Source organism: Lacerta agilis, chromosome 9, assembly GCF_009819535.1.
Source record: "Lacerta agilis isolate rLacAgi1 chromosome 9, rLacAgi1.pri, whole genome shotgun sequence".
Classification (NCBI taxonomy): domain Eukaryota; kingdom Metazoa; phylum Chordata; class Lepidosauria; order Squamata; family Lacertidae; genus Lacerta; species Lacerta agilis.
The window spans coordinates 49,091,119-49,118,097 of NC_046320.1; the positions used below are offsets into that span (position 1 = coordinate 49,091,119).

General features: G+C 42.5%; 1 protein-coding gene across 21 annotated transcripts in view; it reads left to right on the top strand.

Moving 5' to 3' along the window:
• CAMK2D (calcium/calmodulin dependent protein kinase II delta) overlaps nucleotides 1-26,979 on the top strand; it is a 184,494-nt gene that overhangs the window by 36,412 nt on the left and 121,103 nt on the right. For 20 of the 21 annotated variants that reach the window (XR_004427321.1, XM_033160016.1, XM_033160019.1 and 17 more), the window contains exon 3: nucleotides 19,702-19,761. The exons of the other annotated variant lie outside the window; for it this stretch is intronic. Coding sequence is in view for 19 of the 20 variants with exons in the window: in XM_033160016.1 (XP_033015907.1) it covers nucleotides 19,702-19,761 (60 nt within the window). In the remaining variant the exon portion in view is untranslated. The remainder of the gene's footprint in view (nucleotides 1-19,701; nucleotides 19,762-26,979) is intronic. 21 annotated transcript variants of the gene reach the window in all.

The following is a 26,979-nucleotide window of genomic DNA, read 5'->3' on the forward strand; positions in this document are numbered from 1 at the left end:
AAGTTGCAGTAAAATTTAATGCAAAGTACTTTTCTCTCTTAAAAAAATTATTTATAGAAGGGGTTTACCTAGTGCAATAAAATTCTAGCTTAAACTAGAAAAGATGTATTATATCCAGGAGTCCTCTACAATAATGTCTCAGCATTGTAAGGCAAGGGATGTCCACAGTGAGGAATTATCTATTTATTATCAAAAGTGCACTTACAATGTAGGAAAAGACTTGCCCATTGGTCCTACATCTCTCAGCTACTCCTAGGTGTGCACCCAGTGAGGTAGTCGAAGTAACAGAGAGGCCACGCCCCTTACCTCCAGCTTATGTATCTCCCCCTGGCTGCTATTCTTCATAGAATTGTAGAATTCTAAAGTTGGAAAGGTTAAAGTTAAAGCTGTGGTTTTCCCAGTAGTAATGTATGGAAGTGAGAGCTGGACCATAAAGAAGGCTGATCGCTGAAGAATTGATGCTTTTGAATTATGGTGCTGGAGGAGACTCTTGAGAGTCCCATGGACTGCAAGAAGATCAAACCTATCCATTCTCAAAGAAATCAGCCCTGAGTGCTCACTGGAAGGACAGATCCTGAAGCTGAGGCTCCAAAACTTTGGCCACCTCATGAGACAAGAAGACTCACTGGAAAACACCCTGATGATGGGAAAGAGAAGGAGACGACGCAAGGAGAAGGGGACGACAGAGGAGAAGATGGTTGGACAGTGTTATCAAAGCTACCAACTTGAGTCTGACCAAACTGCGGGAGGCAGTGGAAGACAGGAGTGCCTGGCGTGCTCTGGTCCATGGGGTCACGAAGAGTCGGACACAACTAAACGACTAAACAACAACAACAAATGTTGGAAGGGACCCTGAGGGTCATCTGGCTCAATTCCCTACAATGCAGGAATCTCAAGTGAAACATGCACAACAGAGGGCTGTCCATTTGTCTGTGGTCATCCCAGCCATGCAGTGCATGTATGGAGTGCCTCTGGACTCCTTGACTGGGGCTGGTGGAACTTGTAGTCCACAATATACGGAGAGCCACAGGTTCCCCAACCCTGTTGCAGTGGATGTAAACATTGGATTTTTTTCTGTTTTCCTTTTTGGCACAGTATGTTTATTATCAATCAAAAAATGACTGCAGTCAAATTGGTTCCCTCTGACTCTGGAAGCTGTAGGTTCAGGTTTTTCAAATAGTTGGAGGTCAGTAATCACACTGACAATAAAGTACTTAAAGCTTGATAGAAAATGTGTTGATTAGGGGATAGTTTTGTTACTTTGTCCTTTGAACCACTGTGTCCTGATATAAATATATCTGCATTACTCCCATCCTGCCCGCATTTCTCCAATTTTAACTAGCTTAAACGTTTTGTAGATTCATTTTGTGCCTATCGGGACACTCGGCAATAGGTAATTGTAATGCCTGAAAGTTTATTGCTAGTCAACTTCCATGCAATTAAATAGAAACATGATGCACAGTAAGAAATTGCCAGTAGTTTAAAAACACATGCTGAAATGACAGCCCTGCATTCCTGTGGTTTCTCGGGTCGCATATAAACATAGTAATGATGACGAAAATGACAGTTGTACAGTCAAGTCAAGAATAGGTTTTCCATTTGCAAATAAATAAAATAGCGTAGAATCCATTCAAAGATAACTTAGCTGGATGAGTTGTTTTCATTAACATGGTTGATATTGGCCCAGATATTAAAAACAAATGCATGGTAAGACAGCAGGTGGCTATAGAAAGAATTGATAAAATTCCAAAAAAATAAATAAATCATGATAACTTCGTATTGCTGACAAAAACACAGGAATAATGAAATTTGTTTATTTGGCTTATTGTCTTCCCGAAAGTATAGACTTTACATAGCTGAACTGGGCTCAGGGATTAGTAAGACGAAAATTGTAATGAAGACCCAGAAGACGGTACAAAATGTGGTCCTGTATATCTGTCTGTGTTGGAATTAGTGGCAGCAAAAGTCCTGCCTTTTGAGCAACCAACTTCGGTTTCACTTTTTTTACTTGTAAATGCTTAAGATGGCATATACTGACTGTTCTATCTTTGTGCTTTCAGAAACCAGTGGTGTTGGTACAGGCAGCACCCCAACCCCCATTTATGTGGGGGTTACTTTCCGAGGCACCACATGTGTCAGTGAAACCACTTATAAATGAAATCCATTGAAAATCCCTGCAAAAACCCCATTCTGCCAACATTTCGTCCTTTTAGTGATGTTTCAGTGATGTCTTTATGACCTTTCTGGGTCACTTCTGGGTTTGGTGCGATGTGCGTATAGATGGTCGTGCACATATTGAACGCGTGTAAACACTGCCTGTTTCCTAAAAATCTTTGGAACTAATGATTGAAAGCATACATTTTTAAACGTGCCTTAGTGCTTTCGTTGTGTGAAATGTCCCAGTTGCGACACTGTTTCCAAATCATGATGAGATCAAGTAGCGCTACCCATGGCTTTAGTTCTTCATCCTGAATTAGATAATCTCTCTTCATAGATTTATTTCCTCAACATAGACTGATATTTTATCAGATAGAACAGGCTTCCTCAACCTTGGCCCTCCAGATGTTTTTTGAACTACAACTCCCATGATCCCTAGCTAGTAGGACCAGTGGTCAGGGATGTGGGGAATTGTAGTCTCAAAACATCTGGAGGATCAAGGTTGAGGAAGCCTGAGATAGACCCATCTGGGCTAAAGTGGTTTGAATCTTGTTGCACTTCAAAAAAAATATATCTGAGGATGGCAACAGCAAAAAAAACACATTAAATACTTGTTTCCTTCAGGAAACTCATTCAAATGCTTTTGTAATATAACTGCAATATATCTTTTGTAATATAACTACAATATAGCAGAAGAAAGAAAGGAAAAAAATTGTTGGCTCATGTTAACAATAAGAATAATCCACTAATCCTGGTTTAAATATATCTAATTTAAATATGTAAAATATATTAATACAAACAGTCTGGTATAAGTCTCTTTACAACAATAAGGACTCGTAGGTTCCATTATCATTGTCCATCTATTGTTCCACACAATACTTGAATGTAAAAGTGCGTGAACATCTGCAAATATTCAAGGATTTTTCCAAAGCAAAGTTAATATGAACAACAATTCCTGACCAAAAACAAGACACCACAGAATATGCTGACATCATATGCCCCAAAGAGGCATGTTCAGCATTACATTGCCAGTATCCCTTTTAAGTACTCCAGAAGTCTATTGGAGTGGGAGGGAGCATATGTCTGGCATTCTAAAAAAAGATGTCCATGTCTATATTTTCTCCATTTCAACAGTTAGCTGCTTTGAGATGAGTCAAGACAGCTCAGGGTTGATAGGAATCTCCTCAAAGATATGGACAGGTTTTGGATCCAGAGATGTCTTATAGAAGCAGAAAAGCAAACTGCCTCCAGTTTTCCTATCTTGTTGTTGTTGTTGTTGTTGTTCAGTCGTTCAGTCGTGTCCGACTCTTCGTGACCCCATGGACCAGAGTACGCCAGGCACGCCTATCCTTCACTGCCTCTCGCAGTTTGGCCAAACTCATGTTAGTAGCTTCAAGAACACTGTCCAACCATCTCATCCTCTGTCGTCCCCTTCTCCTTGTGCCCTCCATCTTTCCCAACATCAGGGTCTTTTCTAGGGAGTCTTCTCTTCTCATGAGGTGGCCAAAGTACTGGAGCCTCAACTTCAGGATCTGTCCTTCTAGTGAGTACTCAGGGCTGATTTCTTTGAGAATGGATAGGTTTGATCTTCTTGCAGTCCACGGGACTCTCAAGAGTCTCCTCCAGCACCATAATTCAAAAGCAACAATTCTACGGCGATCAGCCTTCTTGATGGTCCAGCTCTCACTTCCGTACATTACTACTGGGAAAACCATAGCTTTAACTATACGGACCTTTGTCGGCAAGGTGATGTCTTTGCTTTTTAAGATGCTGTCTAGGTTTGTCATTGCTTTTCTCCCAAGAAGCAGGCGTCTTCTGATTTCGTGACTGCTGTCACCATCTGCAGTGATCATGGAACCCAAGAAAGTGAAATCTCTCACTGCCTCCATTTCTTCCCCTTCTATTTGCCAGGAGGTGATGGGACCAGTGGCCATGATCTTAGTTTTTTTGATGTTGAGCTTCAGACCATATTTTGCGCTCTCCTCTTTCACCCTCATTAAAAGGCTCTTTAATTCTTCCTCACTTTCTGCCATCAAGGTTGTATCATCAGCATATCTGAGGTTGTTGATATTTTTTCCGGCAATCTTAATTCCGGTTGGGGATTCATCCAGTCCAGCCTTTCGCATGATGTATTCTGCATATAAGTTAAATAAGCAGGGAGACAATATACAGCCTTGTCGTACTCCTTTCCCAATTTTGAACCAATCAGTTGTTCCATATCCAGTTCTAACTGTAGCTTCTTGTCCCACATAGAGATTTCTCAGGAGGCAAATGAGGTGATCCGGCACTCCCATTTCTTTAAGAACTTGCCATAGTTTGCTGTGGTCGACACAGTCAAATGCTTTTGCATAATCAATGAAGCAGAAGTAGATGTTTTTCTGGAACTCTCTGGCTTTCTCCATAATCCAGCGCATGTTTGCAATTTGGTCTCTGGTTCCTCTGCCCCTTCGAAATCCAGCTTGCACTTCTGGGAGTTCTCGGTCCACATACTGCTTAAGCCTGCCTTGTAGAATTTTAAGCATAACCTTGCTAGCGTGTGAAATGAGTGCAATTGTGCGGTAGTTGGAGCATTCTTTGGCACTGCCCTTCTTTGGGATTGGGATGTAGACTGATCTTCTCCAATCCTCTGGCCACTGCTGAGTTTTCCAAACTTGCTGGCATATTGAGTGCAGCATCTTAACAGCATCCTCTTTTAAAATTTTAAATAGTTCAGCTGGAATATCATCACTTCCACTGGCCTTGTTGTTAGCAAGGCTTTCTAAGGCCCATTTGACTTCACTCTCCAGGATGTCTGGCTCAAGGTCAGCAACCACATTTCCTGGGGTGTATGAGACCTCCATATCTTTCTGGTATAATTCCTCCATATCTTTCTGGTATAATTTCCTATCTTGCTGAAGTCCAAAGTCTCATGTCTCGTGCTGCTTTAGAAGTTCCACCGACCCTCAGCAGTGGCTTTTGGGGTGTTCACAGCGTCTTTAGTGGAGGGAGGAAGAAGCGAGAAAAGCCCTGTTTTGTGCAAGTGGAGTTTTGCTCATTCTTTTATAAACCCACCGCTAGATCTGCTTTTGTTCCTGAGAAGGCTTAAGAGCAAAGAAAACAGAACACAATAATCCCTCACGTTACATGCATTTGATTTGCACAGTTTCAACCATATGCTGTTGAAGGAGGCCTGGTTGAAATTTCAACCCAGACAAGAGTGGAGAGCTTAAAAGCTGATTTTGCGCAGGGTCCACTTGGAGTTACCTAGCACGGAAAGAGCTTTTAAGCACTCTGCCATTCTTGCTGGACACAAGGCACATGGATGCTCTCACAAGATGTCACAGGAGCATCCCCAATGTTCCAATGCCGGTGCACTGAGCAGATTCCCCCCCCCCCCCGAGCAAGGCCAATATCCTAAAAGCTCTTTTTGTTCCAGGTATCCCAAGTGGACCCAGTACAGAAATAGCTTTCAGGCTCTTGGCCTTGCTTGCTGGGCAAGGCCCTCTTGACACACTGACTTTGGGAGTGCTGAGGATGCTCTCTCTCCCCCACTAGCTGTGGATTGGCTCCAAGGGGTTAACTAAACACGATTTTTGTGTATACTGTGTGCATAACCCTTGAAACCAAACCCCTGCATAAGATGAGGAATTGGTGTATTTAATTTGGAAATAATAATGGTTGTGGGCAGTACCATTCCAATTACTAAAAAAAAAACTCCAGCACTTAATGGTTTGTTTCTCTCTAAACAAACCACAGGAGGAAGTCAAGGGGAAAAACAAACAATGAGTGCTGGTTCACTATGGTTTGTTTCATCCCAGCTTGGGAAAAAGAGAAGTGGGTCAAGCACACTTTGAGCAGCGTGGTCAAGAATGCTTGCCTGTTGTTCTTTCCCAGCCAGCCATAGTTTGGCTTACCATGATGTGAAAACCAGCTTATAGAATAGGTATTATTTAAATGCAATCTGGAATGTAAAGTTTTGAAATTAATAGGGTGGAACCATTACCCAGGGTTAAATAAGAACACTCCAGCTGCACTGTATACTGGCAAACTATGCTGAAGACTTCATAAAATCCAAACTGGTTCATGAGTACCTACAGAATGAAACTATTTTAAACATTTGGAAGGTCAAGCTTTACATTTTACCTTGAGTTTGAAAAGTGCAGTTCATTGGAAAGCTGAGTCATTTATCCAAGGTCAGTCAAATGGCATAGTGTCTCACCTCCCAATTATTGTATCTATATAAGAGAAGGTTAGGACGAAATTGCTTCTTCTGAATGCAAGTTGTGAATCACTATAGAATGACAAATCTCATTTTTTATTTTTATTTTACACATAAGCACACTTCAAAGATAGACATTGGCAGATTGATGTGTCACGGCAATCTGACTGCTAAGACAAACTTCTTTCACCTTTTGCCACTTGGGTGTACCTTCCAGATGAGCCCGGATCAGCCTTGAAGGTGAAGAGGTGGACAAGCCTTTGAATAGGAGGAAATATATATATATACACACACACACAGCGATATCATTATACACTGGCTTTCTAGTTTGTTTTAGACAAGCAAGTGTTGTGGTGTTGCACTCCTTTGGCAGTAGTGCACAATGGCCGCTCCCCACATCAAATGGGGGGCGACATTTGTGTGGTGGTGTGCAGCCCCCTGAATTCCTGAGCGACACCTGGTAGTTCGGCTGGCTGCACCCTCCCCCCAGAAGGGATACCTGGGGACTCCACCTACCCAGTTAACTGTCCAATCCCACCTGGGGGAGGCGTTGCCAAGGGATTGGCCAGGTAAGGGAGGGACTACCCAGCCCACACAATAGAGGGTGTAGCTTACCTGAGAAACAGCAGTTGGCTGTCCACGCAATATAACATCATTCAGTGTGATGAAGTTTACATCTATGGAATTTTATCATCTTCCCTTTCCTCTCTCATAGCACTTAGCATATTCCATGCCAGTAATGTGATACCAAATGCCCATGCAACACTGAAAGATTTAAAAGCTACCAGGTGTGTGTGTGTGTGTGTGTGTGTGTGTGTGTGTGTGTGTGTGTTGTTGTTGTTGTTTGTTTGTTTGTTGTTTCTGATAAACCAACTCTTAATTTTCCTTTTCTCTTCCATTCCTTGGAAAAATCCTAACATTAAAAGTACCTGTTTCTATGTCTAAGATCTCTGAAACATGTACGCACAGAGAGAGCTCTGGCAGAGACCACTGAGTGTTGCCATTAGTCAGCATAGATAATGTAAATCCTAGTTTTGTGTTCTGTGTATGTTACTTGCACCCATCTTCAGTATCTATCCCAGAGTGATGTATTTCAGTTTGTGTACCACACCACAGCATGCCACACTTCACCCTTATCAGCCTGATTGATGGCCTGCTAAATTCTTGCTTCTAGGCAACAAATCCATATATTCATGTAATAAATTTATCTCTTTCCATCACTCCTCTCTAGCCCCAAACCCTTCAAAAGCAATGCAGCTGGGTGTTTCTACTTCTCTTAACACAGCTTTGTTGCAGAATTACAAGTAACCTGTTTGCTGCATTAATATTCATCTTGTCTTGTCATGAGAGAGAGAAAAAGAGATATTTCCATACACAAATTAGGTCTGTTAAGAATAAATAATATGAAGGTAAGCTGTCACGGGAAAATTTATTTGTTTGTATTGAAATATAACTGGCAGCGTATCCACTTTATTTATTTATTTGCCACAATACATTTGATGGCATTTCAGATACTATAGTCCTCCTTGTTGGTCTGGCACAGATGTAACACTGGCTGTTTTCTAAACACAGTTTACAAATTAGGTAGACACATATACATGCAAACACACCCCTTTCCCTGGTATTCCTAACTGTGATCAGCATTACACCTGCAACATTAACCATGGTTAGTATAAACTAGATTTCTCAGTTTAGTTGGGATTAGGAACCAGTGTTTGAACAGGTCCGCAAACCCTGGTTAATGTCATGGACTGGCTGGATGCAGAGGGGTGGTGGGAGGCACCGGTTGGGGGAACCCCTGGGGAAGAAGGCTCAGAGCCCAGAGGATTGCTGTTTGGGAAATAACACATGGTCAGAGGGAGAAGAGGGAGAAACTGGGATGAGGAGATGTCGGAAACTGAACAGGGTTTAGTGAGCAGGAAGAGGCTGTGGCAGAGGGCCCTGCAGACTCAGAGGTAGGAGAGGAGGGGGAGCCAAGAAGCAGAGTGGAGGCAGGCTGTGGAAGAATCTAGGGTCTCCCCCTACTGCTGTGACCAGCTCTCCTCCCCCCGGTCTCCCAGAACACACAGAGAAATGGGAGGAGCGGTGAGAGTCAAGATGACAGAGCCTTAGGCTGCTGTGAAAGGAACCAGGGGAGGAGCCATAGAGAGATGTGGAAGGGCTGGGACCCCCAGTCCTCACTACTGCCCTACTGGGAAGACTCGGTGTGATCACTCAGCCTATGCTGTTTCATTTTCTTTGATGTGTTATGGAAACAGGTAGACAAAAGAGGAGAGGGGACTGGAACCTGATTGGGGGGGGGGGTGACCATGCTCCTGTGAGGGTGACTCCTGCTTTACAAGTCCGAGGCCAAATTGACTTTTCCAATCCTACATGGAGTTTGAAAGGATTCCTTATTTTGTCTATACACAGGTCTTTGTGAAAGCTGACATTCTAATTCTCCCGAGTTTGCCTACATTTCGCCCTTAGTGGGAAGTGATAAAATCAGGAAAGCACTTCAGAGAGTCCACCTAGGAGCATTTACAAATGGCACTATTCTTTGAGACGAAGGAGCCTTCAGAGTTATTTTTGCACAAAGTATGAAGAGTGAGGTATTCTTCATGCTGGGGTAGTTTCAGTGCAATGGTGTCAAGTGGTCATGGTGCCATTGGGTGTCTGGTTGCTAGACAACAGAGAGGAACAGTAAATATGAATGACTGGCCGCTGCCACAGCTACTTTTCCCTGGAGCCTTAAGTGTAGTGACCACTAGAAGCATCTGTAACATTTACCAATTTGCTTGCAATTTGTTAACTTGATTCATAGCTTAATTAGTTTCTGTGACTGCATCATAATGTTTAAATTGGTCCCTTTCAAAGCCAGCATTGTTCTACCAACAGCATCTGTTCTGAATTTGTCTTTTAAATTTAATCATATTAAACGCCACAGATTTTCACACTGTCATCCACACAAATGCATAAATGTTTTGAAAAATCAAACAAAATATAAAACGGTGACATAACGTATACCAGCAATTTGCAATGTGCCTCACTATAGTGTATTAGTAATTTTCCTTATGTCTGTTCTTCTGGACTGCAGTTTGTGCTTCCTGCAATGGTTGAGGCACTTGTTCACAAAAATCTATGCTTAGAAATAATTTCAGCTAAGTGAGCAATTAATAACCAATAATTCGTTTAGGCAAGAGGAAGCAGTGGGATTATTCAAATGAATTGTGTCTGTAAGGCACAAGTCATGTAGCTCAATGCTCCAGTAGCCTTGAAGAACATGGTGTTCATACTGAATGCACCCTTATCCTCGGTTATTGAAAGCTCTAATAATTGGCAATTTTAAAATAATTTACCTTGAGTAACCCCTTCAGGTCAGCTAATATGAGTACCTTAAGGACTGTACTCTGGAGTCTATGAATCTCAGTATTTGATTTACTTACTACAAGTACATCTTTACAGGGAGGAAATACTTAACCTCTGATTTAATCTTTATGGAGCTGTTAACTAGAGATGCAGCTTAAGGAAAAGATGAGGTAGGCTGGATGCCCTCATAAATTGCCAAACTGGGGAAGTCAGAAAATTATAGACTAGTATAGGTCAGCCTTCCAGATGTTTTGGACTTCCACATTAGCACCAGATGGCATGTCAGGGATGATAGTAGTTCATTCTATGGAACAGCATTCCTGCTGAGATATGACAGGTGCCCACTTACTGTACCTTCCAAAAACAATTGGAGATATTTTTGTTTCAACAAAAGCTGTATGAAAAGGTTTCTTCCACCTTAGGTGTTCATTTTGTATTGCTTTAGAACCTTTTTTTGTCCTGTTTTTAAGCGTACCTTGAGCAAAACAAACAAACAAACAAACAAATTGCAATATGTTTCTAGACTGACTTGACACATAAAAGCAGTTTACAAATTAATAAACAACACACAGCTGACCAAATAAAAACATCTGGAGAGCACCAGGCTGAGAAAGGCTGATCTAGATCCTAGGGAATGTTTTTGATAGATTTCTTCAGTTTTGGAAGATTTGTCAATATGCTGACATCGAAAATCTAACCTTTTCAGAGCAGCCCTGAAAGACTAGTTGTGGTGTTCTGAAGATGCTCTGAATAGATTTGTAGAGGACCAGAGCGTTCGCGGGGTGCAGCTGACACGAAGCAGGCGTGGGCTCTTTGGGTTTGGCCTCCCCAGTACAGGGCACACCACAGACCCTGCTGGTTGCAGCTGTGAGCCACAAAGTTGGGATCAAAAACCTAGTAGTCTCCCTCCAGCAGGGCAGGAGGCCATGCAGACTTGGCTATCCACAGCAGGATAAGGCATTGAGGACTTTAGGCAAAATTAAACCATACTATTTACAAAAATAAAAAGCAACGGTTGTGTAAAATGTATAGTAAGTGTATAGTGCATGCCTAAGCATGCATATGCAGCCAGAAATTCACTCCCCGCCACAGGATTCAGGAGGAGTTCCTCCCTAATAAGTGCAGTTAGATTGAAACCTTGGTCAAAATAGCAAACAGTTATGATAAAATAATATTGTAGACTACCCCCTCTCCCCTAAAAAAAAAATAGTCAAGAAAGGAAACTATTATTTTCCATCAGTTCATTCAATGTCATTTGTACACACAGTTTCTTGGAATCCAGTTTGTGTTAACTGAGTCATCCCTATTGTGGTGGGAGCCAGAATTTAGGATGTTGGAATAAATTTGAATTTAGACATGAAAGAGGTAACAGAGCCAAGGTTCTTTAGGCATGACTCATAATTTACAGGCTGTGGACCACATCTTTCAATGGATCTGGTTCCAGCATGAGGCCTGAAGTCAGTAGTAGGCTTACCAAAAATATGATTTAAAGATTGCTTCCCGTGCCATTTTTTTATTGCAGTATCTGATGCTGAAACCAAGTGTGTCCAAATTCTGTGTGCATATATAAAAGTAATCAATTGCATATGATGTTTGGCCTCACTGAATGTCTGATATGACTAGACATAACCAAACATAACCAAGAGATAGCATAACTGAAGATTGGCCTCAGCACGGGTCACTCTTGGGCAACTGGTACGGTATTTCCCCCCACCTTCAAATTTAAAGCTCTCTTCTTTTTAGTTTTATGTTTCTATGTTTTATTTGCATTGTTCAAAAATTGCATTAGAAAGCCACACATGCACAGCACACATGGTCTAAAAACTTACAGATGAAATGAGCACTGTGAATTTGACTATAAAATCAGAATGAAAAAGTCCCATGTAAACATGGCAGGACATATTAAATTTAATTTGACCTTGGTGCAGGTTGTATAATTCAAGATGTAGCATGGGTCTTTGTCTTAATGTGTGTTAGTACACTTTTGTATTATTGATACCATTGTCAGTTGAGGGACTGGGGTTCAGTTGGTCGAGGCTCCCTTTTCTGCATGAATTGACATAAGATTCAGACCTTGTAGCTGATTTAACACTGTTGACTGCCCACTAGGAAATCAGATCACGGAAACAGAACTACTTAACCAGATCCTTGGGATAGGTCCAGGTAAAGCAGTCTTGCAAAGTATAGCTGAGGATATTATCTACAGATACGGGAATTGTTCTGCCAAAACACAAGGGGTGCGGGGGGGGGAGAGAATTATGCTCCCTATTTAAAGGGCTACTTTCTCTGATTCTACAATGACCTTTCTGAAACAGGCATTAATAGGTTAGGTAACTGGCAGCATTGAAGTTGGGGGGGTCAAACCATATTTTAAGTAATCAAAATAGTTTCAGAATGCTCCTATCAAGATGATTCTATAAAAAAAAAAAATCAGAGCACCCTTGCAAAATCTGATTCATTTTAAGTGGTGTTTGTTAGGAACAGCAGTACCCTCTGTATGCTTCAGTAGGGGAAAGTCCCATTGAACTCAATGGGATTTACTTCAGAGTAGACACCCACATTTACTGCACTGTAAATCTTAAAATGTAAATTGTTTAATAGGAAATATTTTCCATAATTTTGTGCATGAAGATGACAACATAGGCCAATAATAATTTAGTTGATTGTCTGCGGTGCACTTCATTTTAAGCCGACTTCGGGAGTTGATTTTTAAAAGCAAGGCCAGAACAAGGTATTTTGACACCTCTGGCAAGGACACCTTAGTCATCCCTCTAGATAATAAAAAATAATAAAAAATAAACACAAAGTCTGCACATGACTTTTAATGCACATCTTTTTATTTTGCTGTTATAAAGCACCATAGTAAACATTTAACTGAAATGTTAATTTGTACCATCATATCCTAAAATGTAAATAAGTAATGTTTAATACATTTTTAGGCCTAATTATGTCATAGCTCTAAACCAGGGGTCAGCAACCTTTTTCAGCCATGGGCTGGTCCACTGTCCCTCAGACCATGTGATGGGCCGGACTATATTGGGGGGGGGGGGGATGAACGAATTCCTATGCCCCACAAATAACCCAGAGATGCCTTTTTTTAAATAAAAGCACACATTCTACTCATGTAAAAACACCAGGCAGGCCCCACAAATAACCCAGAGATGCATTTTAAATAAAAGGACACATTCTACTCATGTAAAAACATGCTGATTCCCGGACCGTCCGTGGGCCAGATTGAGAAGGCGATTGGACCACATCCGGCCCACGCGCCTTAGGTTGCCTACCCCTGCTCTAAACCTTGATTTTTAAAATCCATGGCTTAGTGTTAGGTGTGAACACTGCTTAGTAAGCTCTACTATGGTTTGTTTACTCCCAGCAAATCGCTGTCTGAAGCTATGATTTATTTATTTTTTGGCCTATGAACCTTGGTTTGTTTTAACTGTGGCTTGATGTTATGTATGAACCAAGTACCCTTTCTTAATCAAGGTTTGATTGGGCACCAAACAAAACTTTTTTCTTCCAGCTGGATTACAAATACATCTAACATGTTGGCCTGTTTCACACATAAAGTTAAGCCATCATTTGTTTAACCAACTACAGGTTTGTCACGCAGTCAAGCAAACTATGGCTTTTTGCTCCAAAACTTGGTTTGTTTTCCAGCTGCTCTTGTCTTGTGCCTTTGTAACTTCCAAAGATTAGTTGCGGAGAATTCTTCCGTTTTTAGAAGTACAGTGATGTAGCAGTAGATTTGCATTTGCCTTCTGTGGCGGGACTGCTTTAAAAACAATAATCTGTGGTACTAGATAATATCTTCTAGGATTCTTCTCCCCCCCCCCCCCCCACTCTGTGTGTTGAGGGAGATGTCAACAGTACATTTTGTCCTATAGGTAGGGCAGCTTTTGAGCCTGAGATTCAGTCCTGGGCAATAGTTTTGGATACTAGGAGTCAAATCTAGAATGTATTTGTAATTACAAATGTGCTTCTAGTAAACATAAAGCTAGCCAGCATACATCTGGGATCAGGAAAGAGAGTTTTCCTGCCAAGATGCATGGCCTCCAAAGATTTCTGTTTTTTAGAATATACATGCTGATGTCCCTGAAGATTCTAGCCTTTCTTCGCAACCTTTTCCCTTTTACGTCTATATAAGCCAGTAGTCATGGGATTCAAATGCCTGCTGGGGGATCTCGTCCATCTAAAGAGTTTTTGTTCTTACAGTAGCAGGATTGTAAAGTGAAATGAGCCACGTTCCAGCCAGTAGTACCAGTCAATGAAGGCATAGTTAAAAAGCAATAAGGAATCCCTTTGCTATGATACACCACAAGCAAAACCACAGATCCCCTTTTTTAAATAAAAATAATAATAATCTGCTGGAGGGAGTAATTGGGAACCTTAACCTCACATTTTCATCTGTGCAAGTGTTATTTTTAGAAACAGTGTCACTGAGAAATGTCTTTTTTGCTCAGACATTTCTGGAATTGGAAATTGCATTAGTGTTTCATGAACTGGAATTTGAATCTCCCTTGGACTGTGAATATGCAGGCGCTGGAAACTGTCACAGAGGCAAAAGGACGAGGCAGGTAAAAGACAGTTCTCTGATCTGAGAGTAGTGAAGGCATTTTGGGTTCATGATGCCGACAGGTGCATCATTAGTGCTCACATATTCGCTCATCAGTGTGCGCGTATGTCTCAAAAAGATGTCTGTTACTGTTGCAATTACTTGCACTGTACCAAGAAAAAGGTCCTTTTGCTTTTGCTACAATGGACTAGCATGGCCGTTCCTTTATAAGTTACATCAAGAGTAAAACAAATAAATAAAACAACCAAGAAAGTAGAACGCCAGAAGTCATTCATTCTGCTTTGGGCCCCTGAAATAATGTTCCCTGATCTGTGTGTTTGGGGAAGGACTGAATGGGAGACTTGAATGTTGCTTAGGTGTTCTCTAAAGATACATATATTAGAATTCAAGTTACCTGAACATTTAGTATTAAACTAAAGTCTGCTATTGACTCTTCTACTTGGCAGACGCCGAGTTCCTGTGTAGGGATCCTTTGGCAGATTAGTGCAAATTTACCTTTCTTTCTTTAAAGCAAACAAACAAAAAACTTCTTAATGCCTGTAAGGTAAACAGTTAAAATCAGTAGATGCTGCCCTCCCCAATCTATTCAGTGACCACAGAGCACCTCAGATCAATTGAATGTGCTTTTCTTAGCCTTATTTTTACAAAGCCCGATTGAATAGAAGTTCTGATGCAGTGTCCATCCACAAAAATAACTTGAGGCATGCTGTGTGCCCTAATTTGTGGGCTGTTGTTGCTTTCATCCAGTGGCCCGTTAGAGAAAAATTGGCTCTTGTTGTGGCATCCGATTATTGGATACAAGCATCCATTGTGCTTTGTCGTATATATGGGAAGTTGTCCTGGCAATAATGGCTACCTGACAAGTACTTGAAAACAGGATACATTAAGAAGATTGGTCTCCGCTGAGGAGGAAAAACACTTTATTAATGTCAGTTGTGCTTGATTATGTTAGAACAGTGCCTTACTTTTTTGACAACCCCCCCCCCCACCTCACCCATGCCTCCAAGTAAGGAATAAATAAAGGAAGACAATTTCAAACGTTTCCCTAGGAGAAGGTGATGTTTACTAAAGCATTTGGTTTGAGAAAATGCATTATTTGTGTAAAGTCCAGGAGCCAATGTTCTCCAGCCTTGGCCTTGTAGAAGGTTGGATTGATGGGGTTCTGTTCTTTCCGCTTGAAGCAATTGGGGCATCCAGCATTCTGTACAGAAAGCCTTGAGAACTGCCGGCTGTGGTGTGACTAGCCAAGCTGCTTTTCAATTCTCTAATAATCAAAGTCTAAAATTGGCTGCACTGTGAAATGTCAGAAGTATCATCCTCTCCAAAAGAGAAAATTAGGGCAGTTGGATTTGGTGACAGTTGTTGCATTGTGGGCTTTGGAGCCTTGAAAATCAAATCACTGATTTTTATATCTGGCATTGATTTCTTATACAGAGTTCAGTGTAATCAGTAAAGGAGTGTGCTGCACAAGCCACTGAATCTTAACAGTTTTGATGGTGATGTCCTCCCACAGTTGGATAGCTTTTAGAGAAACTTTGCAGAGGAGCAAAAACATCTCTGGATATTTCTGCAGCCTCACCCGTGTTTCATCTGTTAATGTTTTCACATTATTTGATAAACATTTTTAAAAGTGTTTTGCCCAGACTCAAAGAGCCGCACAAACAATTCCATGGGAATTTGGATTTCCATGTCCCATGGGAAACCTCATCTGAAAGCAAGGGCAGTTTCAGAAGCAGTTTGTGATCTCTCAGTCTCTCTCTCTGTGCCCGTGCACATTGTTGAATGGGGAAAAGGAAAGTAGAAAATTTTACTGGATGCCTGCAAGCTCTTGAGAATTCCTGAAGCAATCCTTGATGCAAGACTACACATTTAAAATAAAGTCTGTTGCTTATAATGTGGCTGGTCCTTGAATGGAGTGCTTTAGATTGTTCTGAATGAAAATGAAAGATGAGGGTAATATACCATAGAAGTCTCAGACCTTTCGAGGAAAAAAATAGTTCATTGATCAAAGACAATGTTATTGTGTGATCCTCTCCAACCACTTACCAACTTTTCTCTTTTAAGTATTTGCATTGCCTTGAAATATGCGTAAAGGTAAAGGTACCCCTGACCGTTAGGTCCAGTCGCAGACGACTCTGGGGTTGTGGTGCTCATCTCGCTTTATTGGATGAGGGAGCATACATGGAAGCAATTTACAGTAATCTTAACATTCAGATTTAGTGCATACTTTATGTCTGGTGGATTATAAGCAAAAGTACTGTTCATCTTAACTCCATATAATACTCTTTCTGTTTAATGCTTTTGATAACCTGATCACAACAACTGACAACAAGGATTATATGGTTCCTAGTCAATGTAGCTTTGTATCATCTCCAGTATCAGTTCCTGGGGAACTTGGACAGAAGAGTGCCATTGTACTCATGTCCTCCTCATGGGCTTCTCATAGACATCTGGTTGGCTACTGTGAGAACAGGATCTTGGTGTAGATTTGCCTTGGGCATGATAGGGCTCTTGTGTCCTGGGGTGTGGGGGGGGGGGGAGAACTGCTCATAGACATGATACAGACAAGCACAAGACTTAACATGATGTATCTGTTGTTGGATTCCTGCAGCCAATGGGAAGCTGGCCAGCGTCACGGAAGGTGGTCCCTGCTCTGCTCCACGCCGGTTTAGCACGGCGCATGGGAGCTGACTGAGCAGGCAGTGGGGGTCCATGGGCTGGTTAAACGACCCCCGTGGGCTGCTTGTGGCCCATGGGCCTTAGGTTGGCGACCCCTGATCTGGAGAGTAGCAAGCAGGGGTGGGGATTTGATCCTGCACATGCAGTACAAGATGGCATAGCAAGCAACAAGACAAGTAATCAAGGACATTAAACTCATACAACCCTCTTGCCGTGCGGATCAAGCTGTCCCAGTATTGATGAGCGCATGTGCAAATCCAGCCAAACTGCCCTGCTGAAGGAAAACTGATAAATAAAGTGAAACCATCTGGCAAGGAAAGGTCCTTGAAATAAATAAGGAAAAGGGTTGAGCAGCTACTGGACTACCACCCTTCTTCCACTCAGGCTTACAACCTGTCTAGACTAGAGGAGAGCAGAAGGTAAATTGGTGTCCATTGACAGATCTCTGGGCAACTTGAAATAGATCTGCAAGTATTTTTGGCTTCCAGCTGCAAATTACAAAAAAGACTTCCCCCTTTTTTCGTAATTTACAGAAAACTGGAGTGTATTTTTGTGTGAAACGATTGTGAGGCCAGTTCTGATACTGAAAGCAAATATTTGGTCTGGGATATGTGCCTCACAGGCATTCTGTTCCTTTTTTACACCAGCCCTACAAGCCACTCTCTTGCATTTGACTCTAGTTCAGTGTTTCCCCAACCTTGGGTCTGCAGCTGTTTTCGGACTACAATTCCCATCATCCCTGACCACTGGTCTTGCTAGCTAGGGATAGTGGGAGTTGTAGTCCCAAAACAGCTGGAGACCCCAGGTTGGGGAAACACTGCTCTAGTTGGTGAAACTTGAGGGTCTAGACTAGATTAAAAAAAAAAAGCAAGTAGATCCCAGAAGTCTGGCCACCCTCTGGCCCAGGCTACTTTTGCTTTAAAAGAAAGTGCAAACAGGGAGAAACAAACCACACAATTCCTTTTAACTCTTAGCTTGGCCATGAGAAGTTATAGAAGTTGCAGAAATGCCAACCTGATTGCACTTCCTGGTTTGCCATACCTCTGGCAACTTGACCTAAAGTACCATTTGCCGTGCGCCGCTGAATAAATCTTGGAAGTTGCGGTGTGATTGCTTAATAACAGATGACTCAGAGGAAATCGCGAGCTATTCTCAGACAAGCAAAAAATTACCGGGAGGTTAAAGTTCAGAAAATAATTCACTTGTAAATTATTTGCTCCATCGCAAGTAATTGCAGCGCTCTTTGATGCCTTTGTTTTGCTAGTTACAGTATACTTGGCTTGGTTGCACTCCAAGCTGGCTTGATTTCAGGAACCCATAGTGGCTTGCCACTTACAACTCCCCCCGCCCCCCTTACCTCCCACCTCAAGAGGATTTATGTACTTTAACATGGAAGTTCTTAACAAAACAATTCTAGGCCATCAAACAGATCATGTCATACAGAAACTTGGTATAAGTCACTCCTAAAGCTCTTTCTCTCCCTGCAAGTGTTATGCATGTCCAGGCACATAAATTCTACTGTATACAAAGTGATGCTGAAAGAAACTTGGATAGGAGCAGTGAGTGGGTGCAGAAGTAATTCAGACTAAAGGTTCTAGATTTCTATGACACAATCACGCAGCGGGGATGAACTTCCTAGCTCCACCCTCTTATTCTCTATTATCCCTCTATTCACTGTTCTCATTGCACTCCACAAGTTAGAGGCAGATCTTCTGAAACCGAAAGCTTTAGATTCCTGGAAAATAAGAATGTTAGAACCCTGGGAAACCAGTGTTTAATAATGCTTAGCGAGCCTCCATGAGGACAGAAGGCTCCCCATTTCAGAAGAGTTGCCATGCACTATTCTAACCCCACCCTTACCCCCAGCAAAATAGGTTTAACAAGTTGGATTACTTTGCAGAGCTGATATCTCAGGTCTGCAATCCCATCCATCCCCTTCGGTGTGGATTAAATAATGCTGAACCGCAAGGGGAGGAGATAGTGTGGAAGCCTGACGCACAACCCTGATAGACAAACCATGATGTAGCCAATAGCCATGACTTCTGAATTGGGCCAGTGTCTTGTCAAAAGTCACACAGTAAATACCCAAGAAGATTTGAAATGGGAATCTCCTAGCTCATTCTCTTGTCCACTATACTAAGCCTTGGCTCCATCTGCACTATATATTTAAACAGTATTATACCATTTTTTAAACAGTCATGATTTCTCCCCAGTGAATCCTATTTTTTTGGGGGGGGGAGCTGAGAGTTGTTAGGGGGACTCCTGTTCCCCTCACAGAGCTACAGTTTCTAAAGAGGTTTAACAGTCAATTCCTCTTCCAAGGGAACTCTGAAAACTGTGTCTCTGTGCAGGGAATACAAGTGTCTCATAAATATCTGTCAGCACCCTTAAAAACTACAGTTCTTTGGGGGAAGCCAGGACTGTTTAAAGTTGTTTAATACTACTTTTGATGTATAGTGCGGATCGAAGCTTAATCTAGAATTGAGTTTAGAGACAGCACCCTGGCAGAGTAGCTAAGTTTATTGTGCTTAAAGAAAGTTGTGAATTAAGTAGATCTTTCTAAGTCACCATGGCAGATGGTTAGAATACAGTATTTATGGGAATTTCAAATATGCAAAGGGCACTGTGTACATTCCGTGATCATGTTTCACTTTGCATCAGTTCTTGTTTTATTCTCACACTAAATAAAAGACATGGTTATTCCTGCTAAAATTATTAATCTTATTATTATTATTTCCTGCAGATCACCAGAAATTGGAAAGAGAAGCTAGAATCTGTCGCCTTTTGAAGCATCCCAATATCGGTAAGAATGTGGACAATAAACAGACATTAGAATTTATTTATTTTTTACAGGACAAATGCCACAATATTCGACTCAGAGAAATAAGGCAGACCAAAGAGATGAGTTTGTGCTTGTAATGATGTGATCTAATACCAGTGTGATAGCATTAAAACTTTTAATTTACTAAGAAATTTCTGCATATGTTGAGAAATGCAAATATTTCACATTTCAATAGGGAAGGGATGCAAAACCTTGGCCCTGTTGATAATACTGGACTCTAGCTCCAATCATTCTTGGCCAGCATGACCAGTGGTACGTGATCAAGGGAGTTGTATCCAACAACATCTGGAAGGGCAAAGGTTTCTCACCCCAGACCCAGCTGTGCTACCCAAGGAATAAAGAAAGGGAAAGAATTGTTGAGTAGTAGGCTAGGTGTTAGAAATGAAAAAGACAGCTCTGACTTTGCTGACAGCTCAATGAGATGGAATTTTCACAACTCAATACCTAACAAACCTCCTACCCATCCCTTTTCTTACCTTTTCACCTGTCCTGTGCAGGGGCTATAAGCTAATGTGGCAATGTGTGGCAATCATCATATCAGCACAGTTGTTGGGAATATAGCAAGAGTTTAAAAATCGCCACAGTAGAGATTCTTCTTTGAATTAGAGGGTATAAGTCGAACTAAGGTTGTTTTCATTGCTGAATTTGAACGGGCTTGGAGGGAACAGGACACATCTCAAGGCCTGTGTGGATCTTTCTCGATAATTTGTAGCAAATTTTACTCATATTTCTTTTTTGCTTTGTGCTGTTGGTTTTTTTTTTTCATTGTGTTGAGATAAAAGCATTGTCCCTAAGCTCTGGCATATTATCTTACGCTTTCTAGGCCAGTTGTTTGGGGTTTTGGTGGTTTGCGTCACTTTGAAGATGTTTGTGGACCTAGCGAAGTCGTTGCTCAGCTCTGGGCCTCTGGTGAACACTTCAGCAGTTCTTATGTGTGTGGTGATGTTTGTTTTGAGATTGCAAGGCCTTAGCCGAAGTCCATGAGAATTTGAAGTTGGTGGACAGTTCAAAGGCAACTATCTGCTGCTATCTTGCTATTTAGTTTGAAAAAAAAGGATATAGGCTTTTGGATATGGTAATAAAGGCCCGTTGTTTTTCATTTTGATGTGTACTGGCTAACTCTGTGGGATGACTATGTTGTCTGAAATTTGCAGCAATATAGTTTAGTGTGGCAGTGTCAGAAATGTCCTGTTCTATTTTATTTATTGCCTCTAAGCCCTTGAATGAAATGTTTGTAGGGGACCATCTGCTCTTTCTTACCTTGCTTCTGTTTGGGCAGGAAGAAAGTCAGAGATATTCGAGGGAGAAAAGGACCACTCTACCTTACAGCATCTTCTCACTGTGGGTATACATGCAAGCACTCTTCCTCATTTGTTTACTGTGTGTGTTTATGGGAAGTGGATTCTGTCCACTGGCCACATCTGTTGATGTATCCCTGCTTAGCCATGTACCCTTGGCAGTCACACATTTAGCACTGGTGAGAAAAGGACAGGCGTTTGCACAGCTTCTCCACCCTGGACCAGTCAGTGTTCTCAGTTTAAAGGAAGAGCCTTATCTATATACATGTGTGTGGTTCTTTCTCACGGACACCATATTTGTGGCATCTACAGGAGGGGTACCTAATGGGCTTGCCGGGTATGTGGCCAGCAGGAACAATCCTGTTCCCCTTTCACACATTAATGTGGGAAGGGTGTTTGTATGTATACCCACAGTGAGAGGCTACTATAAGGAGGAGAGGGAGCTTTTTCTCTCATCCCTGACATCCTTCAACATCTCTGGCATTGGTGCTTGCAGGCCGGCCACTTTCTCTCAGTACAACCACCCCCATTCATACTGACCTTCTGGGGATGCAGCTGATCAAACATCTATACAGAAGATGGGATTAGATTTGAGGCCTGCTTTATTATAAAGCTAATATTTGTCTATTTGGATAATACAAAAATGACTTTATAAGTGTACCTTGGTTCTTTAGAGATTTGGACTTTCTGCATTTAAGTAATACAGCTTCCGAATTAAAACGTCATGCAGCCCTCAAAAGAACCAAGCTGCTGTTTAGCCCATGTTTTGTTTTATTTATTCATTTACTTCATAAAATTTATAAACCGCTTAATTGTAGAAAAAGCTCAAAGTGGTTTACAAAAAACAATAAAGCAGTAAGATTATTGGTAATAATGCTATTGCAACAGCATCGTTTATCTGGTAAATTTTTTGAGCCCGCTTTCAAAGCTGCCAAGCCTCATTAAGTTGGAATAGGAGGGATATTTTCTTTGTTGCTTACTGCAAAAATAAAGATACTAAACTAATAGCACAGTACCTATTCTAGTCACATGACTATAGGATAAAAATGTAGCATGTAAACAGAGCAACAGTGGACATCATGAATGGCAATCCCCTTGATATGGTAGGGCTAAATTGAAAGGGCACATGTGGGGAATGGGGCATGGAAAAAAAAAGTTGCACTTTTAACAGGACTTGAAAAAGGAACTGAGCAGTGTCAGAAATCAGACTTTACAAATATTCTTGTATTCATTGTGGTTATCCAGGGTTGTAATGATGCTAGGGGGGGGGGGAACTAGAAGAGAAGTAGTGGAAAATTGCTCTTTTTGTAGTCTACTTTTTTCTACACATGGAATTTCATTTCAAAGTACCTTAAATTATATGCAGTGGAGAGAGAGAGAGAGATACAAAGGGCTTAATTTCCCCTTTTATGTTGCTTCCTTTTTGCTTTCTGGTAGTCTTCGATTTCTAGAATTAAGTGGAAAGAATCTCTGATGAAAAAAAATGGGGTGGGGGAAGGATACCCATTTTTCTTCTTCATAATAAAAACACATTCCTGAACTTTCCATTTTCTGGCCTGCTTCCATTTGGAATGTGCTTTATTTTCCATGTGTGATTGTAAAAAAAAGAAATCCGTTCATCTCTCCCATTATGCTAGCCCAATATTGTTCTTGTAGCTTTGTGTTGGCATGTATTCCTTGGTTTCATTTTGTAATCACTAAAACCTGTGAGATTCCATTAATTAGTCAGGCAGCTATAATTTTTTCTATTTTCTTAAAAAAAAATGTTGCTGTAACATGTTATATAACAAATAGTAAAAATGTACAGTGGTGCCCCGCAAGACGAAATTAATTCGTTCTGCGAGTTTTTTCGTCTTGCGAATTTTTCGTCTTGCGAAGCACGGTTTCCCATAGGAATGCATTGAAAATCAATTAATGCGTTCCTATGGTCAAAAAAAGTCCAAACAACGCCAAATTTGGTACAAAAAGAGTTTATTAAGTGCTCTTTAAAGTCACACATACTTTAAGGAGCATTTCAAAAATTGAAGGAACAATAAATTAAGTTTCTAAACATGTCAGAAAAGCATTTAAAAATCACCAAAGTATACACTGTACAGTACATACATTTTCTAAGAGTCTGGGGGACAACTCGAAGAAGGTTCCTCTTCTACTCTTTGCTTCTTGCTGAAGAACTTGTCCATGGTCTGCTGCTTCATCCGCCTTTTCAGCACTTCCCTGAAAGACGACATGACCCTTGTGTCAAAATTGTTCGCAAGGTCACGTGTCAGGTCCTTGTCAGGGTGGTGCCGCTGTGCAAAAGCCTGCACATCTTTCCACTTCTGGCAGATGTCCCTCAGTTCTTTGGAGGACAGCCGTTCCTCAGTTGCTTCCTCCTCTTCCAGCGAGGCCTGCTCCTGCGCAGCCTGTGCCTGCAGTTCAACCAGCTCCTGGGTGGTCAGCTCGTGGTCGTGCTCCTCCACCAGCTCGCTGACGTCCTCCTCGGTGACCTCCAGGCCCATGGTCCTCCCCAAGGAAACAATGTCCTGCACCACTGTTGACTCTGGTGCATCAGAGTCACTTGGTGCCACACAGTCTGGCCACAGGCTGCGCCAAGCGCAATTCAAATTTCTCTGGGTGATCCCGTCCCAGGCCGTGGTGATCATCTTCAAGCAGGTGACGATGTCAAAGTGGTCCTTCCAGAATTCCCGCAGGGTGATGTTGGTGCAATCAGTCACTTCGAAGCATCGCCTGAAAAGCTCCTTGGTGTAGAGTTTTTTGAAATTGGCGATGAGCTGCTGATCCATCGGCTGGAGCAGTGGCGTGGTGTTAGGCGGCAGGAACATGATGTTTATGAAGCTGAACTCCTCCAACAAGTCCTCCTCAAGGCCTTTAGGATGAGCAGGAGCATTGTCCATCAGAAGCAAAGCCTTCAGTGGCAGGTCGTTGTCCAGCAGGTACTGTTTGACAGCAGGGCCAAAAGCAAGATTGACCCACTCCACAAACAGCACACGTGTGACCCAAGCCTTACTGTTGGATCGCCACATGACACTCAGCTGCTCCTTGTCGACTTTGTGTTTCTTGAAGGCCCGTGGGTTCTCCGAGTGGTACACCAGCAGGGGCTTGATCTTCAGGTCACCGCTTGCGTTGGCACAGAAGAGCAGGGTCAGACGGTCCTTCATGGGCTTGTGGCCAGGCAACTTGGCCTCCTCCTGAGTGATGAAAGTCCTTTTGGGCATCCTCTTCCAAAACAGCCCGGTCTCGTCGCAGTTGAAGACCTGCTGTGGAAGGTAGCCCTCCGTCGTCACAACCTCCAGGAACTCCGCTGCAAAGTCTTCAGCCGCAGGAACATCGGAACTGGCAGCCTCTCCATGTCTGACCACGCTGTGGATTCCAGATCTTGTCTTGAACCGGTCAAACCAGCCTCTGCTTGCCTTGAAGACTTCTGGCTCGCCTGAGGTTCCTGGCTGTTGCCGGACGAGGTCTGCGTGCAAGGCCTTGGCCTTCTCACAAATGACGGCCTCAGTCACTGTGTCCCCTGCACGCTGCTTCTCTTCTAACCAGATGAGCAGCAACTTCTCGACCTCCTCCAGAACAGCTGGGCGGTTCTTCACAATCCTGGTGACTCCCTTGGCTACATCAGTCGCAAGGATCTTCTCCCTCATCTTCAGGATGGTCCCAATGGTCGATGGATTCCTCCCGTACTCCCTGGCGAGGTCTGTCACACGCATTCCACCGTCGTGCTTCCGGATGATCTCCTTCTTCATTTCCAGCGTCACCTTCTCCTTCTTCCTCTCGCCAGACTCTGCAGCAGCAGTCTTCTTGGGCCCCATGGCAGCACAGCTCCTACCTTCGCAAACCCAAAAAAAAAAAAAAATCAGTGCTTCAGATTCAAAAGAAAGCACCAAACCTCCCAGAACCTTCCCACCCCCTACTCCTAGACTCACAATCCACCACCCCCCTCCCCAAAAGAAAAACAATTTTTTTTTGGTAAAAACAGCAGTGTCACCCAATGGTTGCAGAGCAATTCCAACTGCCAAAAAATTCAAAAGAAAGCACAAAACCTCCCAGAACCTTCCACCCCCTACTGCTACAATCCCAACCCACCCACCCCCCCCCAAAAAAAAACAAAAAAAAGTTCTAAAAGTTTAACTTACCCAATGGTTGCAGCTTTAAAAAACAGCTCAGTCCCCCAATGAATGCTGACCCCAACTGCCAAAACATTCAAAAGAACACACCAAACCTTCCAAAACTTTGCAAACCCCTTACTACCCCCTACTGCTACAATCCCAACCCCCCCACCCCCCCAAAAGAAAACCCAAAAAATGTTGCAGAGTCAACCAATGGTTGCAGAGCAACACCAACTGCCAAAAAATTCAAAAGAAAGCACCAAACCTCACCTCCCAGAACCTTCCACCCCCTACTGCTACAATCCCAACCCCCCCACCCCCCAAAAGAAAACCCAAAAAATGTTGCAGAGTCAACCAATGGTTGCAGAGCAACACCAACTGCCAAAAAATTCAAAAGAAAGCACCAAACCTCACCTCCCAGAACCTTCCACCCCCTACTGCTACACTCCAAACCCAACCACCCACCCCAAAAGAAAACCCAAAAAATGCTTTAAAGTCTAACTTACCAAAAGGCTGCAGTTTTTATAAACAGCACCGTCCCCCAATGTCTGCAGACCAACTGCAAAGAAATCCAAGAAAACACACCAAACCTTCAAAAACATTTCCATGACTCCCCAGCCACCCACCACACAGAAATCCAAAGCCAAAACCATTTTTTTAACAACAGCAGAGTGCCCCAATGGTCACAGGAGCAACCAAAAAAATGCAGAAAAACAAAACCAAGCTTCCAGATCCTTGCACACCCCTTCCCCACATTTCCCTGACCCCCCAGCCACCCACCACACAGAAATCCAAAGCCAAAACCATTTTTTTTAACAACAGCAGAGTGCCCCAATGGTCACAGGAAAAACCAAAAAAATGCAGAAAAACAAAACCAAGCTTCCAGATCCTTGCACACCCCTTCCCCACATTTCCCTGACCCCCCAGCCACCCACCACACAGAAATCCAAAGCCAAAACCATTTTTTTAACAACAGCAGAGTGCCCCAATGGTCACAGGAAAAACCAAAAAAATGCAGAAAAACAAAACCAAGCTTCCAGATCCTTGCACACCCCTTCCCCACATTTCCCTGACCCCCCAGCCACCCACCACACAGAAATCCAAAGCCAAAACCATTTTTTTAACAACAGCAGAGTGCCCCAATGGTCACAGGAACGACCAAAAAAATGCAGAAAAACAAAACCAAGCTTCCAGATCTTTGCACACCCCTTCCCCACATTTCCCTGACCCCCCAGCCACCCACCACACAGAAATCCAAAGCCAAAAACCATTTTTTTAACAACAGCAGAGTGCCCCAATGGTCACAAGAAAAACCAAAAAAATGCAGAAAAACAAAACCAAGCTTCCAGATCCTTGCACACCCCTTCCCCACATTTCCCTGACCCCCCAGCCACCCACCACACAGAAATCCAAAGCCAAAACCATTTTTTTAACAACAGCAGAGTGCCCCAATGGTCACAGGAAAAACCAAAAAAATGCAGAAAAACAAAACCAAGCTTCCAGATCCTTGCACACCCCTTCCCCACATTTCCCTGACCCCCCAGCCACCCACCACACAGAAATCCAAAGCCAAAACCATTTTTTTAACAACAGCAGAGTGCCCCAATGGTCACAGGAGCAACCAAAAAAATGCAGAAAAACAAAACCAAGCTTCCAGATCCTTGCACACCCCTTCCCCACATTTCCCTGACCCCCCAGCCACCCACCACACAGAAATCCAAAGCCAAAACCATTTTTTAACAACAGCAGAGTGCCCCAATGGTCACAGGAACGAC